Here is a 17,131-nt window from a genome sequence, read left to right on the forward strand (position 1 = left end):
GAAACTTTCTACCATTTTCTGTTTTATTTCAGATGTCCAGCATCTGCAGTTGTTTAACTTTCTAGTTTAAAAGGTGTTACAGACACATCCTGCTGAAAGAGAAGGATCAAAGAAGTATCTTAATATACACAAAATAAAAAATCCTGAATTTTTGGAACTCTCTTCTTCAAATGCCAATGAAAGCAGAATCTTCTTTGGGATAATGTAACCCAATGATGTATAGAAGGAATTTTGGCTGATTCTTGTTAAGCAAGAAGGTGAAAGGTTACAGTAAATGGGTGTGAATACAGAGAAGCGATTGCAATCAGCTATGATCTTACAGAATGATGAAGAATACTCCTGATTCTTGACATGTAAGCAATAATGGTAGTTTTGCATATTAGGGTTATGGTGGAGACATAGTTGTCATTGATGATTGGATGATGGAAGTGGTGGTGTTCATGTTTGATGGAATTTGCGTGTTGTTCCGGGGGGGGGGGGGGGGGGGGGATGATGAAGAAGGTATCAATAAAAATTTGAGGAAATCTCTTTTTCATCTCCTTATAATAAACTATGGCATTTTCTATCATGTGGCCTCAATTAATGCTATGCTTTTCCAAATTCTATCTTTTCCAAATTTCTTGACTGGTTAAGAGTGTCATTGGTGTTGGGCTCCAAATGACATATTGAAAGTAGGGACCCTTCAACGTAATAGCACACTGGTCCATGGCTTGTAACAATCACAAGGTGTTGGGAGATGAGCAAGACTTTATTGTCAGATTATTCCTTGTAAAATATCAGATTATTCCTTGTAAAATATCATCTGATGAGGAGTGAGAGAAGTGACATAATATTATCTCTGAAGAAGTGTCTTACCTCGGGTACTGTCAGATCTCCACACAACTACAATATTCATCTTAAGAATACTTGGATTCTCCTTGTGGCATATCGAGGAGTTTAGGATTATAGTGAAGCTTTGTATTATCTCCACGATGAAGAGTAAGGCACCTTTGGCTATCTTAAAACCTGGAGCAGTTTTCTCATCCCTGGGGATGAACATATCCCAGGGTCTCCTCTTCCAAAAGAGCCCTATCCTCCGAGGGTAGTCATCTCCTTAATCATTTGTCTGTGACGTTTTAGAAAATGTTGCTGCCTCCCACAATATGATGGATATCATGTATGTTTGCATATTTGTTGAAATCCTCACAGCAGCCATGGCTGGACTTGAAGGTTTTGGCAATTTCAGAAGATCCATCACCCCTTGTTTTTTTTTAAACCTTGCCATAACAATCTCATTTTAATTTGGATCATCAACAAACTCAGGGGCATGTGCTATCAATTCTGGTCTTCTGGAGATTAACCCTTTTCCATTATACCTTTGGTAATACACAATGCATTTCCAAGGTTAAAATTTTGGGCACTATCTATTACTTTGCTTGTTAATAATTGTTTTGCAGGATTTCACAAGCAACTGATGTCCAGAATCATATTTTTTCACTAATTACAATGAATTACATCCAACTTAGTATTGATAGTTGCAGCTTGTGTTTTTTAGTTTAGGTGCAATCACAAAATTCTGTGACATTGATGAAATAATAAAGGCATGGGAAGCAGTGTTTCGCAACATGCTTCATGAACAGAAATTGACACATTTTTTAATAGTGAACAAAGCCTTGCGAAACAAGGATGTAGAGTGTAAAGAGTCAACAGCATTATAGTAAGTATTTGTTAATCAGATGTTCATTAATTGTGGAATATCGAAATGTTCATTAATTGTGCAATTGCGAAAACAGAATGCTAGAAGAACTCAGCTGGTCAAGCAGTGTCTCAAACCAAAATGCCAACTTGCATATTTTGCCCCTGCTGTGTTTTTCCAGTGTTCTATGTTTGTTCTAGATTCCTACACCGGTAATCTCTGATGGCTGAGTCTCTTTACATTGCAGGCAAATGCATGATCATATAATCAATAGTATTTCATTTATACCACCATGTTAAGTATGTAGTCATACTGTGTAAATGCATACATTTCATAATTTAGCTGAAATTTGACTGAAGCATGATTAAAATCAAAACATTTACCTTTTTGCCTTCTTGATTGTCATGTTAACAAGCATAATTAGGATGATGTGAGATCCTGAATGGTCTCGTGAAAATTAATTTGGTTGCAGAGTATGTTTACAATGTTGAAACATCCTTAACTAACGAATTAAAAGTGAATAAAACCGGGAAAAGTACAGAAGAGATTAAAAGAATTATGTTTTGTTCTACATTGCTGGCTATGTTTGAACCTTGATACTTTCCAGTTGTTAAAGACCCATCGCTGACGGGGAAATTAAAATTAACGACCAAAGCAGAGAAATTTGATACTTCATCAAAAACTTCCACCTTGACTGACTGTGAATGACCTTTCGGCACAGTCACCTGGAAGAGAAAAAAATACAAGAATTGATTTAATTATTACCACCAAAAAATATATCCCTATGTAATCAATTAAATCTGGACATAACGTGATAGGGCAAAACACGCCTGATACGCCACCACAGATCAACGGTGGATGCGATCTTGCTGGCTCTCCACTCCGCTCTGGAACACTTGGACAACAAAAACTCAAATATCAGGCTGTTATTCATTGATTACAGCTTGGCATTTAATATAATCATCCCCTCCAAGCTGGTTATAAACTCGCAGAACTGGGTCTCTGCGCATCCCTCTGCAATTGGATCCTCGACTTCCTCATTCACAGACCACAGACTGTTTCTATTGGTGGAAATGTGACAGCCTCCATAACAATCAGCACGGGAGCACCTCAAGGCTGCGTGCTCAGCCCCTTGCTGTACTCACCCTATACTCATGACTGCGTAGCCGGTCATAGAGCGAACTCCATCATCAAGTTCGCTGACGACACCACTGTTGTGGGACGTATCACTGATGGGGACGAGTCAGAGTATAGAAGTGAGATCGACCGACTGACCAAATGGTGCCAGCACAATAACCTGGCCCTCAACACCAGCAAAACCAAGAAACAGATTGTGGACTTTGGAAGGGGTAGGATGGGGACCCACAGTCCCATTTATATCAACGGTGGTTGAAAGGGTCAAGAGCATCAAATTCCTGGGTGTGCACATCTCTGAATAACTCTCCTTGGCCGAGAACACTGATGCAATTATAAAGAAAACACATCAGCGCTATTTCCTGAGAAGATTACAGAGAGTCGGTATGCCAAGGGGGACTCTCTAACTTCTACAGGTGCACAGTAGAGAGCATGCGGACCAGTTGCATCGTGGCTTGGTTCGACAACTTGAGCGCCCTGGCAAGGAAAAGACTACAAAAAGTAGTAAACACTGCCCAGTACATCATTGGCTCTGACCTCCCTACCATTGAGGGGATCTATCGCAGTCGCTGCCTCAAAAAGGAAGGCAGCATCATCAAGGACCCACACCATCCTGGCCACACACTCATTTCCCCGCTTCCTTCTGGTAGAAGGTACAGGAGCTTAAAGACTGCAATGTCCAGGTTCAGGAATAGCTACTTCCCCAAAGCCATCAGGGTAATAAACTCATCAAACAAAATTGAACATTAATAGACCATTATCTGTTTATTTACACTTTATCTGTTTATTTATTCACGTGTGTATATATTTATACTATGTTAAGTGGGACCCATTGGGTCCCAGCATCACACGGGAGGGCTGGTCCCCCAATGCAATATTCCACCTCTCTACCAATTCCAATATTGGTGGGGGGGGGTGGCTCTCTGGAGTGCTAGTGTGGGTGTTGTGGGCTGAAGGGACTTGTTTCCAGAGGGCTAGTATGGACATTGTGGGCCAAATGGATTCTTGGGGTGGCAGCTCAGTCACTCAAGCCTGATGTGCTAGCAGCTTACTCATGGCTTGTGGGCTGGCAGTTAATTCCTTGAAATTCCATTTCAAGCTGGGTGCGAGGCCACCAAATTCAAATGCAGTTTCCTACAATTTCAAGCAGGGTGCAAGGCCACCGAATTCAAGTGCAGTTTCATACCACTTCAAGCAGGGTGCAGGGCCACCAAATTCAAGTGCAGTTTCCGACCACTTCAAGCAGGGTGCAAGGCCACCAAATTCAAGTGCAGTTTCATACCACTTCAAGCAGGGTGCAGGGCCACCAAATTCAAGTGCAGCTTCATACCATTTCATGCAGGGTGAAACCACTATAAAACCACCATAAAACCACACAAAACACCAAACTCACAGTTCAGTAGACATTCAGTGTGTTCAGTTGATTCACAGTTCAGACAGAATTCAGACATGACCTCTCCCTCCCCCATCTTGCAGAGACTGAGCCACACCCACACTTCTCGGTTTTATAATACCTCCCCCCTCCACCAGAAGGGGCGTGGTCTTCATGGAGTGATTGACAGGAGATAGATTCTCAACATTTTTAAAACATTAATAACACTTTTATTTTTCATTGATGGGAAGAATCCTCTGCACCTGATGAGCGGAGGGGACTGAGTAAGATGGCCAAAAATCACAGCCGTAAGTGGTAGCGTTTTATCCAAAATCAATATACAGTGCAAACCACCACCAACCATTTGCTGTGCTTTATTTCAAAGCAACCACCACCACCAACCATTTGCTGTGCTTTATTTCAATCCAACCACCACCAACCATTTGCTGTGCTTTATTTCAGAACAACCACCACCAACCATTTTTTTCAAACCAACCACATTTTCATTTTCAAACCACATTATGCGCACTCAAGGTCAGTAAAACCACACTCATAGTTTAGTAGACACGAGTTCAGTGTTATTCACAGCTCAGATTGAGAGACATGACCCTCTCACTCCCCCATCTTGCAGAGACTGACTGAGGCACTCAATACTTCCGGGTTTTATAGCACCTCCGGAAAGGGCGTGACCTTCCGGAGAGTGACTCTCAACATTATTTAAACACTAATAACTATTTTATTTTTAATCGATTGGAAAAATCCTCGTCCTGCGCAGCAGAGGGGGACACCGAGTAAGATGGCCACAAATCACAGCTGTAAGTGGCAGCGTTTTTTTCTAAAATCATTTTACAGAACAACAGGAAGTGGTCAAGATCAGACTTTTAGTAATATAGATAATGGTATATGGAATACAGAACACTGATCTGTTCTGTATTCATGCCTACTATATTCTGTTGTGCTGAAGCAAAGCAAGAATGTCATGACAATAAACTCTCTTGAATCTTGAAATGAGAATAAGAAAATATGAAATTCTTTTGATACAAAAATGCTGTTTCTGTGCTATGTGACACTATAAGTAAGAGATGTTGCCCAAAATTTGAACACCTTTTTTTTTTTAAACTCACTACAAACCTTTCAACTGGTTAGACTGAGTGAACCATGTCTTCTCAGTAGGAAGATATTTGAATTGCCCTTTTCTGGAAAGCTAGAAGAGAGAAGGGGCAGGACAGAGCCTGGTAAGTGATAGGTTGATGCAGGTGAGGGGGGCTTTGGATAGGCTGATAGTTAGACAAGGGCCGGAGATGAAAAGCATATCCAATGCAGCTGGGAGCATGAATAATAAAATTGAACTTACTTCCAGGACATATGTTCCAGGCAACAGAAGCCTATAATACTCTCCCTTTTGATTTGTTCGAAAAGGATTGATGTTATCCTTGTCTTGAACCTTTACAGTTGCATTTTCAATGGGTTTACCATCACTATAAAGGACTTGTCCTTTCACACCTACATAAATGGAAATTATTTTAAAATAAATTAAAAAATTATTTTAGTGTATAGAATGGCTGACATCAATTTAGTCACAACCAATTTCAACATTTGTGGACAGAACAATTACTATCTGTTCCTTGGTAAAGCACAACTGCTTTTACAAGGCTTTGTATAAGATTAGCATCAATCCCAAATCAACCCGTAGATATGTTGGAACTTGTATATTTTATGTAGCCGCCAAGATCTGAACATTGGTTGAGGCAGGCAAACTCTACCATAAATATAGAGTTTCTGTTATTAGTTTGGAATCCTCCAAACATATTGTTTAATTACAGCAGTGTCATGTATGCCCCAATTACAACCTAAATTAATTCCTACATTTGAGTATGAATGTATATGTACACACAAGACTGGGTAATGCTCCTATTCTGTTCGAACTTCCCTCCCACAACATACACTCCTGAGATTAGTTTCTGTGTCTTCTTATCGTAAATCTATTCTAATTTTACAAATGAAAAAATGTATTAAACTTGGAAAATCATCTCAATGCCCAAAAGTGTAAACTATAGCCAGCAGTCCAGAAGCAATGCAATGGGAACACCGGCCTGCTACAGCATTGACACTGTAGTGGGCTCAGTATATTGCTGTGGAGCCAGGGCTAATTAGGGTGACCTGCAGTCAGATCTCCCCTGCTTCTGCAGCACTGGTACACACATGCCCAAAACTGTAGTTCAACCTTAACTCAGATTCCCTCTTGCAGTAAATTTCTGAAGTACTGAGAGTTCGCTGAAAATTCTAATTTGTATTTCAGATTTCCAGGACCCGTTCCATTTGGTATTGGCAATAGTTTTTTATCATTATGTTTACTGAGTTAAAGTGAAAAATTTGTGTTTGCGTGCAATCCAGTCAAATAAGATTTCCAATACTTGCTGTGTTTGGTATTAGTAATAGTTTCTTACTGCCATGTGTACCGAGATACAGGGAAAACTTGTGTTTGCATGTTATCCCAGAAAATCGTACTACACAAGTGTACAATCAAATTATAGACAACGACATCAGGCAGTGCAAGGAGAAAAACACCACAGTGCAGAACATAGAGTTTCTCCATATTGCTTGTTTCTCTATTTCCCTTCTATACTCCGTTTTATCATGGTATGTTACATTGGTGTCATTTGCATTGCAAACTTGTGAATGGAATTAGAGCAGAATTTGGCCGCACAGGAGTGATGGCATAGGGAGGGAGTTATAATTAAGGGGCTGAGAACACATTGCTGTGGGGCACAAGTGTTGAGAATTGTTGGGAGGATGTTTTGTCCCCCATCCTCGCTCGCACAGGCAGGATGTCAAGGGTCCAGATGCAGATGGGAGTGTTGATTCCGATGTCCAGGAGCTTGGAGATGAGTTTGGTTGGAATTATGGTGTTGAAGGTGGAGTTACAGTTAATAAATAAGATTCTGTAATAGTGCCTATTATGTCAGCATTCATTGCTAAGTTAATTGTTAGTGCTTTCTGGCTAGTGAACTCAGGAGATCTGTGCAGTCAAACAAATGAACAGCAGGTTCCAAAAGGCAGTGGTTCAGCATCCAGTTGGAGGGTTAACATGTGGAGCAGGTACTCTATGTCAGTCATGGTGGAACCTAGAGCCACTCATCCCAGTGACCTGCTGTGATCAGACTCTTAAACAAATCTCATAAGATATGGATGTTTCATCTCCCTATCTACCTCATTGCGGCTCTTGCACTTTACTTTAATCTGCACTTTCTCTGTGGCTGTAACACCATTTTCTTCACTGTTTCCTTTGACTTTTTGCATTACCTGTTGTACTCGAGTATGGTTTCATTATTCTCATGTACAGTATGATTTGCAAGCAAAACTAAGTTTTTTACTGTATCTCAGTGAGCATGACAATAGTAAACCAATACCATCATTGATACCCACCTGAAACCCACCCTCAGATGTAGCCACTCCACACTAAGGATTCAGATAATTCATTGCTGGATTTTCCCCAGTTCCCTGCACAGTAGTGTTGTCCATAAGATATTTAACTTCTTAGTCTGCTATAACGACTCACCAGGGTCTCCTCTATATCCTGCAGCTGCTCTCACCAGGGTCTCCTCTATATTCCACAGTTCCGTTCTCACTTCCCATCCCCCTACTTGTAACAAAGATAGAGTCCCCCTTGTCCTCACCTTCCACCCTATCAGCCATCACATACAACATATAATCCTCCGACATTTTCGCCCCCTCGAATGGGATCCCACCACTGGCCACATCTTCTCATCTACCCATCTCCTCCCCTTACTGCTTTCCGCAGAGACCATTCCCTCCATAACTCTCCAGGGCAGCTCCCAGGCTCTGGAACACCCTCCCCCAACTGATCCGCAATTCCGTGTCCCTCACCATCTTCCAGTCCCGCCTCAAGACCCATCTCTTCACCTCTGCCTATCCTTAGCGTCACGTCCCCCTCCCTTTTCATCTGTGCATTAATGGCCATATTATTGTGTTTTGTATTGAATTCTGTCTTTACTTTGTGTACTAGTCATGCCTCTACTATTTATTTCATTCCCCTTACATGTTTTTCCTTTACCTGCTAAATTTTTGTAAGGTGTCCTTGAGACTCTTGAAAGGCGCCCATAAATAAAATTTATTATTATTATTATTATTATTATAATAACTCCTTGGTCAATTCGTCCCTTCCCACCTAAATCACCCCCTTCCCGGGTACTTTCCCTTGCAACCGCAGGAAATGCTACACTTGTCGCTTTAAATCCCCGAAATGTTGTCTATTCCTTCTCTCCATAGATGCTGCCTCACCCGCTCAGTTTCTCCAGCACTAATGTTCCTCGGAAGGCCTCCTGAGTGCAATATTACACATAATACATTTTTTCCCCAATTCTACTCAGTCTAGTTAATAATACCAATTGAGTTAAAATTCCAAGCCCCTTAATACTTACAACTAAGAAAGAGCAGTAGCTCAAATGTTGTCACAGATTGCATAGCATGTTAAATACAGTGAGGATGTTGTGCTTTAAATTTAAAGTCAATGCAATCAATACATTTCATGCAACAATTAATTTATATTTACCAGTCTCAAATAACTTAATTATTAGTTATTACCACACAATATGCAAAAGTAGTACAGGTGTTACACCCACCTAAATGAACGAGTTGGAATAAATTAATAAGGGAGATGTGACTTTCATTCCAGAAGGTCTCCAATTCAGATGCTGCAGGATTTTTACAACATGATAGCTCTACAGTTAGTTCAAAGCACTGTCCCACAATGTAGTTGTAGTCTTGCATTCCACCTAAAAACAAGGTTAAAACAAGAAACAAAATATACTTATGGCATTTATTGTTGCCTCCTCCAGTGAATAACAAGGCTGCCTGGATTAGAGAGTGTTAGCTAAAAGGAGAGGTTGGAAAAAATTGGATTGTTTTCTCCAGAGCATCGATAGCAAAGGGCAGACCTAATAGAAGTATATAAAATTATGAGAAGCATAAATAAGGTAATCAGCCAGAACCCTTTTCCCAGGTGGAATTGTCACTAGAGACACAGCTTTAGGGTGAGAGGAAAAACAGTTTAGATATGTTGGGAGACAAGTTTTTTTTTACAAAGAGAGTTGGATGCCTGGTACATGCTGCAAGGGATGGTGGTGGAGGCAGATGTGATAGTGGCATTAAAGAGGCTTTTGGACAGGCACAGGCATATGCAGGGAATGGAGGGATATGGATCACGTACAGGCAAAGGAGATTAGTTTAACATGTTTGGAGCAGACATTGTAGGCTGGTGCCCATTGTTGTGCTGTATTGGCCACATTCTATGTTCCAAGTGGTGTAGCCAGTTGAGCTGCTGCCTCACAGCACAAGAGACCTGGGTTCAATCTTGGTTGTTGTCCGTGCGTTCTTCGTGTGCTACCTCTCACTGCATGGGTTTCTTCCATGTACCCCAGCTACCTCCCAAATCTCAAAGGCATCTTAGGTTGATAGGTTGATAGACCAATGTATTGTAGAGTGTGTAGATGAATGGCAGGATCTTGGGGAAGGTGAATGGAGAAAGTATGGGATTTGTGTCGGATTAGTGTTAATGTGTGGTTGATGATTGATATAGACAATAGATGGCTGGGCCTGTTTCTGTGCTGTATCTCTTTGTCACTCCATAACATTGGCTCCAATACCAGAACAATCATTTCATAATTTAGAAAAAACATCCACTACTGGAAATTGATTAGAGCAAAGGGATGGCAGATGGTATTCAGTAATGTTGATCATTAAATTCTTCCACAAGAGAAGCTTCATACATAACTTTTGATAATATCCTATGCTGTTTAGAATTTACTTATCTCGCTTCGATTGTCAATCATTGAAGTGAAAAATAAATATGTTGAAGAAAATAAAATCTCCCACCAATACACCATTACAAGCTTTATTTACACCAAAGCTGTGGATATTTGATCGTGTCCATGCAAGAGCAAAATGAATGAATATACGCAACTTTAGGTAACGATAATTGAAGAGATTGTACAGAGAAGGAAATTGCTGAAAATTTTCAGCTGGTCAGGCAGCAACTATGGAGAGGGAAACAGGGCTAACATTTCAAGACGAAGATCCTTCCTTGCTTCCTTCAGACCCTTCCTTTGTTGTGAAAGTTAGAAAAGAGCGCTGTTGATGTTGTCGCAAGATAGAGGTGAGAGGCATTCATGGCAGATACTGCTCTTCTCTGGACCAAATCAAAGGCTTGCTTCTGATGATCTTTTTAACCAGCGTTGGATCCTCAAGCCAGACAATTGGTAACCTCCCAGTGTAATGATGTACAGCTGGAAGTAGCTGTACTACCCAGATCCACATCAAAGGAAAATCCTTAAAATGTCATCGAATGCCACAGCAATTGCCTTGTCTTGGGTGCAGCTGTTTGCAATCCAAATATAGTGGAGCTGGTGACACAAGAGACAGCTGAGGACGACATCTGGAGCAAAAAACAAACTGCTTGTAGAACTCAGTGAGTCAAGCAGCAGCTGTGGAGACTATGCCTTCCTTGCTTTATGTCGATGAATTTCATCGCTATATTCTGAAACAGATCCTTACTTCCACATTTAAATGAAGCCTTCATTCATTTGAAGCACACAGCAGGGTTGCCTCAAAAAGAGTTAGCAGTCTTATGCCCCTGTCCCACTTAGGAAACCTGAACGGAAACCTCTGGAGACTTTGCGCCCCACCCAAGGTTTCCGTGCGGTTCCCGGAGGTTGCAGGTAGTTGCCGGAGGTTGCAGGTAGTGGAAGCAGGTAGGGAGACTGACAAAAACCTCTGGGAACCGCACGGAGACCTTGGGTGGGGCACAAAATCTCCAGAGGTTTCCGTTCAGATTTCCTAAGTGGGACAGCGGCATAAGTATAAATCCAAACTGATTATATAGCATTCCCTTTATCATTACATCTGTGATAGCCTAGAAAGAGAAAAATCCTGCCATGTTAATTTTTACTTGATAATACTAAATAACTAGACCAAGTGCAGACCCGTTGGGCCTGTTCCCCCAATGTGTGGTTGTGGGGGGGGGGGGGGGGGGGGGGGGGGGGGAGGGGGGGGCGGGGAGGGGGGGAGCGGGAGAAGAGGAGAGGGGGGGGGGTGAAGAGGGAGGGGGGGGGAGGAGAGAGGAGAGGGGGAGAGGAGAGAGGGGAGAGGGGGAGGAGGAGGAGGGGGGGAGAGAGGAGTGGGGGAGGAGAGAGGGGGAGGGGGGAGGGGGGGGGAGGGGGGGGGAGGGGGGAGGGGGGGGGAGGGGGGGGGAGGGGGGGAAAGAAAGATAGGGAGAGATAGAGAGAGAGAATGCCTTTTTACTCAACCCAAACCCCCCAGACAACCATTTGCAGGCAGTGCTTTTTTCCTCAAACTAACCATAACCATATTTTCATTTTCAAACCAAATTAAGGGTACTTACTCACAGCTGTGTAGACATTTGTTCAGTCATTCAGAGCTCAGACCTCCATGTTGTAGAGACTGATTGGGGCACACCACTTCCTGGTTTTATAGTCCCTCCCCCCTGCCGCTAGCGGTGGCAGTAGAGAGAATGGGGAATTTTGTAATATCATTAATATCTCTGTCATTTTTCATCTACGGGAAAAATCCTCGGCACACATATGGCGGAGGGGGGCTCCGAGTAAGGTGGCCAAAAATGACGGCCGTAGGTGGCGGCGTTCTCTCGGAAATCGCAGCACGGAATGCCAAAACCGGTCAAGAACAGACTTTTAGTAATATAGATATTGGTCTAAAGATCTGAGACTCTTGAAAGGCGCCCATAAGTAAAATGTATTATTATTATTATTATTATTATTAAAGCCCTTGTTTAAAATCAATATGTAGAGACAAGTATGAAGCATTAAAATTTAGTAAAACCTACATTCCAGTACCACTCTTTCCTTGTTTTTCATATGTATGGACAAGTGAAATCCTCCATTTATACATAAACTGCTGGAGGAACTCAGCGGGTCAGACAACCTCCATGGAGAGAAATGGATAGACAATGTTTCGGGGCGGGACCCTTCTGATGAAACAAAAAGACACAAAACGCTGGAGTAACGCAGGAGGGCAGTCAGCATCCCTAGAGAACATGGATAGATGGTATTTTGGGTCGGGACCCTTCTTCAGACTAATTGTGATGGTAGTGGGTGAGGAGGGGGGGGGGGGGGTTGAAGAAAGACTTCAAACTGAAGAAGGGTCTCAACCCGAAACGTCACTTATCCACAATCTCTCGGATGCTGCTTGACTCACTGAGCTACTCCAACACTTTGTGGCTTTTTTGTTGTTGTAAACCCACATCTGCAGTTCCTTGTTTCTCCCTTGTTCAAATTGATGGACATGAGGAGAAATAGCTGGTTAAAAAGGTGAGATGAAGTGGTGAGGCAAGAGTTGGATAGGTGAGGAGTTGTTGACTGGCAGATGGGTCATGTGGGACAGAGAAGGGAGGAGATGGTGACAAAGGCAAGAGGTGATTAATGGGGTAGCTGAATAAGTGAGAAGTACTGAAGTGCCCTGACTTACTGAGTTCCTCCAGCAATTTGTTTTTCACTCAAGATTCCAGTTTCTGCAGTCTCTTATGTCGTCAATTAAAAATATTTAGCTGCATATAGTTTACCTTCAAAAGGATACCAGTCAGCTCCATTGGTAATTCCATCAATGAAAGCTGGTGTGCCCTCACATTCATCTCCATAGAACATTCCTGCATGGTTGTAAGAGAAGTCCTTTGCAAGTTTAATGAAGACATCATCATCAGGACATCTGCTGTAGCCGTGTATGGTAGTGTCTTTTGCAGAGGGACAGAAACCAGAGTTAGTAGGGCCACCTCAAAGGACATCAAAAATAGGCATTTTTATTATAAGCAGTCTCAGCTCTTTGATTTACCCCTTTACAAGATGTGGTCTTTTGCTTGCAAGTCTAGGGTTTATTGCCCGACTGCTCTTTAACCGACGGGTTTCTCATCCAATTCAAACTAAATGCTGTAGTCCTTAATGTAGAGTACAGTCTTCAAAGTGGAATCATAAGTAGGCACATTCTTTCCCTGGAGTAAGGCTATCCCAGGAAGGGTTTTGCAATAGACCAGTAATGTTATGATCAACACTATTTGTCATGTTTTATTTATTCCACATTATCTAATTAGATTAGATTATTTTAATGACCGCACAGTCAAGCTGGTGGAATTCAGGTTCAGTACAGGGTGTTATACAGTAGGCTGATTCCCGTCAAACATAACATAAAAACATAAAAACACAACAACAAACAGTATACAGTACATGCACGAGGTGGCTATGTGATGTTGTCATAGGGTGTTCAGAATTCGAATTGCATGTGGATAGAAACTGTTTTTAAATCGTGATGTTTTGGCGGGCAGTGAGCTGTAGCGCCCTCCTGACGGCAGCAGGTGGAAGATGTGGTGAGCTGGGTGGGAGGGTTCAGAAATGATTTTCTTCACCCTTGACACGGACCGTTTGAGATTGAGTGATTCTATTGATGGGAGGGGGGTGCTGATGATTTTGGATGCTTTGTTTACAATGCGCTGTAGTTTATTACGGGAGTGAGTGTCTAAACTGCTGTACCAAACTGTTATTGATGAAGTGAGCATGCTTTGGATGATGGCTGTGTGAAAACGGATTAGGAGATGTTTCCTCACTCTGAACTTCTTGAGCTGGCGGAGAAAGAAAAGTCTTTGGTTGGCTTTTTTATAGATGTGATCTGAGTTGATTTTCCATTTGAGGTTATTGCTTATATGAGTGCCAAGAAATTTGAATGAGTCAGTGGTGGATATGGGTTCGCCCTGAGATGAGTAGGGGGGTCTTGGGTTGTGCCTTACGTCTGAGATCAATGATAAGTTTGTGTGTTTTTGATGTGTTGAGTAGGAGGTTATTATCTGTGCACCAAGTGACTGCTTTGTGTGTTTGAGTGCGGTATTCTTTTTCGTTATTGTTCGAGATGAGACCTATGATGGTTGTGTCATCTGCGTATTTATATATTTTAACTGAACTATACTGGGATGTGAGTTGATTTGTGTAGAGTGAGAATAACCAGGGTGACAAGACGCAGCCCTGAGTGGCTCCTGTACTGAGGTGCAGAGGGTGAGATATGGTGTTATGTATATATCCAAAGGAAGCTGTAGATCCATTGACAGATGCAGGGGTCAATGTTCATGTCCGTTAATTTATGGAAGAGTTTAACCGGATTGATGGAGTTGAATGCCGAACTGAAGTCCATGAACAGGATGCGGGCATACGTGTTGGCGGTTTCCAGGTGTTGCAGAGTGTGATGGATGGCCAGGTTGACTGTGTCTTCTACTGACCTGGTGGCTCTATATGCGAATTGATGTGGGTCCATGTTGGAGGAAGTGCTGATTTTGAGGTGAGCGAGAATAATGCGCTCAAATGACTTCATGGCCACAGATGTAAGGGCAATCGGTCTGTAGTCATTGAGGCAGGATGATGTGTTAGACTTGGGCACAGGAATGATGGTGGATTGTTTGAAGCACTGGGGCACTGAACATTGGCAGAGGGAGGAATTGTAGATGTTGGTGAACACAGGGGCCAGTTCTGCTGCACAATGATTATATCTTCAGATTGGCCTCTAGATTGTTCAACTGGACAGGTATAACTAATTTAATCCAGTATGCATGCTTAGGGCATTGGAACTGCTGGAAAAGCCTATTTTTCAGACTATTAGAAGTCATCCCTATGACTATAAGAGTGAGTGAGTGAGTGAGTGAGTGTGTGTGTGTGTGTGTGTGTGTTCACATCTACTCGAAGAAACGACACACTAATGGTAAGATTTCTACATATTCCGGTAGAGATATCCCGTGAAATCAAGGCCTTATCTGACAAATTTATGTATTATTTCTCAAGTTATTTATGAAAATTTTAATCTCTAAAAACTTGGGAAAAAACAACACTTTCCCTATTCCCTTTGTTGCTATCCAAGTACACTGATTTCTACTAGCTAGGAAGTACAAATGCATTTATTAAAAGTTCAAAAATGAGGGTTCAATAAGGCGAAATGAGCTGCTCCTGCGCAGTTGTCGGCTATGGGTGAGTGCTGGAATATTGCGTTGGGGAACGGGTTGTGTTGAAGAAAGGGGAACAGGTTGCGTTGGGGGACCAGGCCTCCCGTGGAGGCTATGGGTGAGTGGTGGAATATTGCGTTGTGGAATCGGTTGCATTGGAGCACCAGGCCTCCCGTGTGACAGGGACCCAACAGGTCCCACTTGGTCTATTCCCTATAAATATACCGACACTTTTTAATTCACCTTTTCTTTAGATTTTATACTGTAGTATCATCATTATTTCAGTGACTGTCAGTTTCAAGGGAATGCATAAATCATGCCCCAGTGCCTTTCAGTGGAGTAAGGAACGGGGGTCCGAGTGAAATTAAACAAGTGCATGAATTGAGGTCATGAATTTAAAAGGAGCATAGGGTCCAGGAAGCCAGTGAGTTTAAAGAAAGTGAAGACATGGGGGACACTGTGAGCTTAGAGGGAGAATGGGAACTAAGGCCCTGGTGAGTTTAAAGGAACTGGGCATAAATGAGCTCAAAGGGAGTGTGGGAACTTGGTCAGTTTAAAGGGAGCCACGGTGAGTTTAATGGGGGTGTAAGAACTGGGGCTATGCTGAGTTCATAGGGAACATGGATTATGAGGCCCTGTGATCTTAAAGGGAGTATAGGAACTGAAGAACTGTCAAGTTTAAAAGTGCACAGGGACAGGGTCCATGATGAGTTTAAAAAGAGCACAGAAAACTGGGCCTTGGTAAGTTTAAAGAGAACTTGAGAACTACAGTCCTGATTAATTTAAAGGGAGTCCTAATATTCTTTGTTTAGAAGGAACTCAGGAACCAGAGCCCCAGTGTCTTAAGGGTAGGTTAGAACCAGGCCTCTAGTGTGTTGAAGGGAGTGTGGGAATGTGATGAATCAGATGATGGAACAATTAGGAATTTTAAACAATCGGATTAATGCCATTTTACACTAAATGAATCTTCAAAAAATATTTTCCACCATCTATATTTAGACCGCTACAATGTTAATGGCTGTAAAGAAAATTATATCTTGAAGCTACAGGCAAATGTGTCAGCAACATTACCTCCTTTAAAGTTGTCGTATGGGTAGCTGGCTACAAGAGCTCCCCCATGCAAACTCAAGGACAGAACAAAAGTTTCATTCAAAATCCAGTTTATTACTGCCTCCGTTTCTGGTTGCAATGGTAACTTGTCCTGTTGAAGATAATCGGGGAAGTTTCTGTTCAGATCAATGCCGGCTTTGTTGTATCTGAGGTGGAAGACAACAAACGTTAGAACTGACCTGTTAGGAAAACCAGCAAGATTGATTTCTTCAGGACAACTGCATCCATTGTGGCATTACATGACATTCCTAAATTCTTCTTTATCATTTCCATAAGTTCAATAATGTGTTTTGTTTTCACTTTTGAAAACACCCAGGTCAGGGTTCCAATAGCAATAAGCACTTTGTATAAACTTCAAATCCAACAATGAATTATTGCAGTAGTGCATTGATGTGAACTCTTAAATGTATGACAGTAATTGCAAAAAATTCTGAGAAGATTGTAGATTAAATTTGTCAAATTAAAATTCATACATTCATTACATTCAATTCAATTGTAGAAATACAACACAACCTTGGTGCAGTTATGCATTGAATTCTATTGAAAAGAACATAGAACAGTACATCACAGGAATGGGTTATTCAGTCCACAATATTTGTGCAAACATGATGCCTAGCTGTAATAAAATGGAACTGCAGATGCTGGTTTATACCAAAGATAGACACAAACTGCTGGAAGAACTTTAATGCCTATCTGAACTGAACACATCAGCCTGCACATGACCCATTGCCCTTGATTCCCTATACTTTCATGTAAATATCCAAGTCTTTGAAATGTCATTATCGTCTCTAAATTAAAGGCCCCATCTTATTTTTCC

At 41.9% G+C, this 17,131-nt stretch overlaps 1 protein-coding gene across 1 annotated transcript in view; it reads right to left on the reverse strand.

Moving 5' to 3' along the window:
• Positions 1-782: 782 nt before the first annotated feature.
• LOC129706416 (carboxypeptidase M-like) overlaps positions 783-17,131 on the reverse strand; it is a 48,988-nt gene continuing 32,639 nt past the window's right edge. The window contains exons 5-9 of the mRNA XM_055650711.1: positions 16,276-16,460; positions 12,796-12,963; positions 8,825-8,977; positions 5,536-5,684; positions 783-2,400 (exon numbers count right to left, since the gene is read on the reverse strand). Coding sequence (XP_055506686.1) covers positions 2,155-2,400; positions 5,536-5,684; positions 8,825-8,977; positions 12,796-12,963; positions 16,276-16,460 — 901 coding nt within the window. The 3' untranslated portion in view covers positions 783-2,154. The remainder of the gene's footprint in view (positions 2,401-5,535; positions 5,685-8,824; positions 8,978-12,795; positions 12,964-16,275; positions 16,461-17,131) is intronic.

This window comes from Leucoraja erinacea, chromosome 19 (assembly GCF_028641065.1).
Source record: "Leucoraja erinacea ecotype New England chromosome 19, Leri_hhj_1, whole genome shotgun sequence".
Lineage (NCBI taxonomy): Eukaryota > Metazoa > Chordata > Chondrichthyes > Rajiformes > Rajidae > Leucoraja > Leucoraja erinaceus.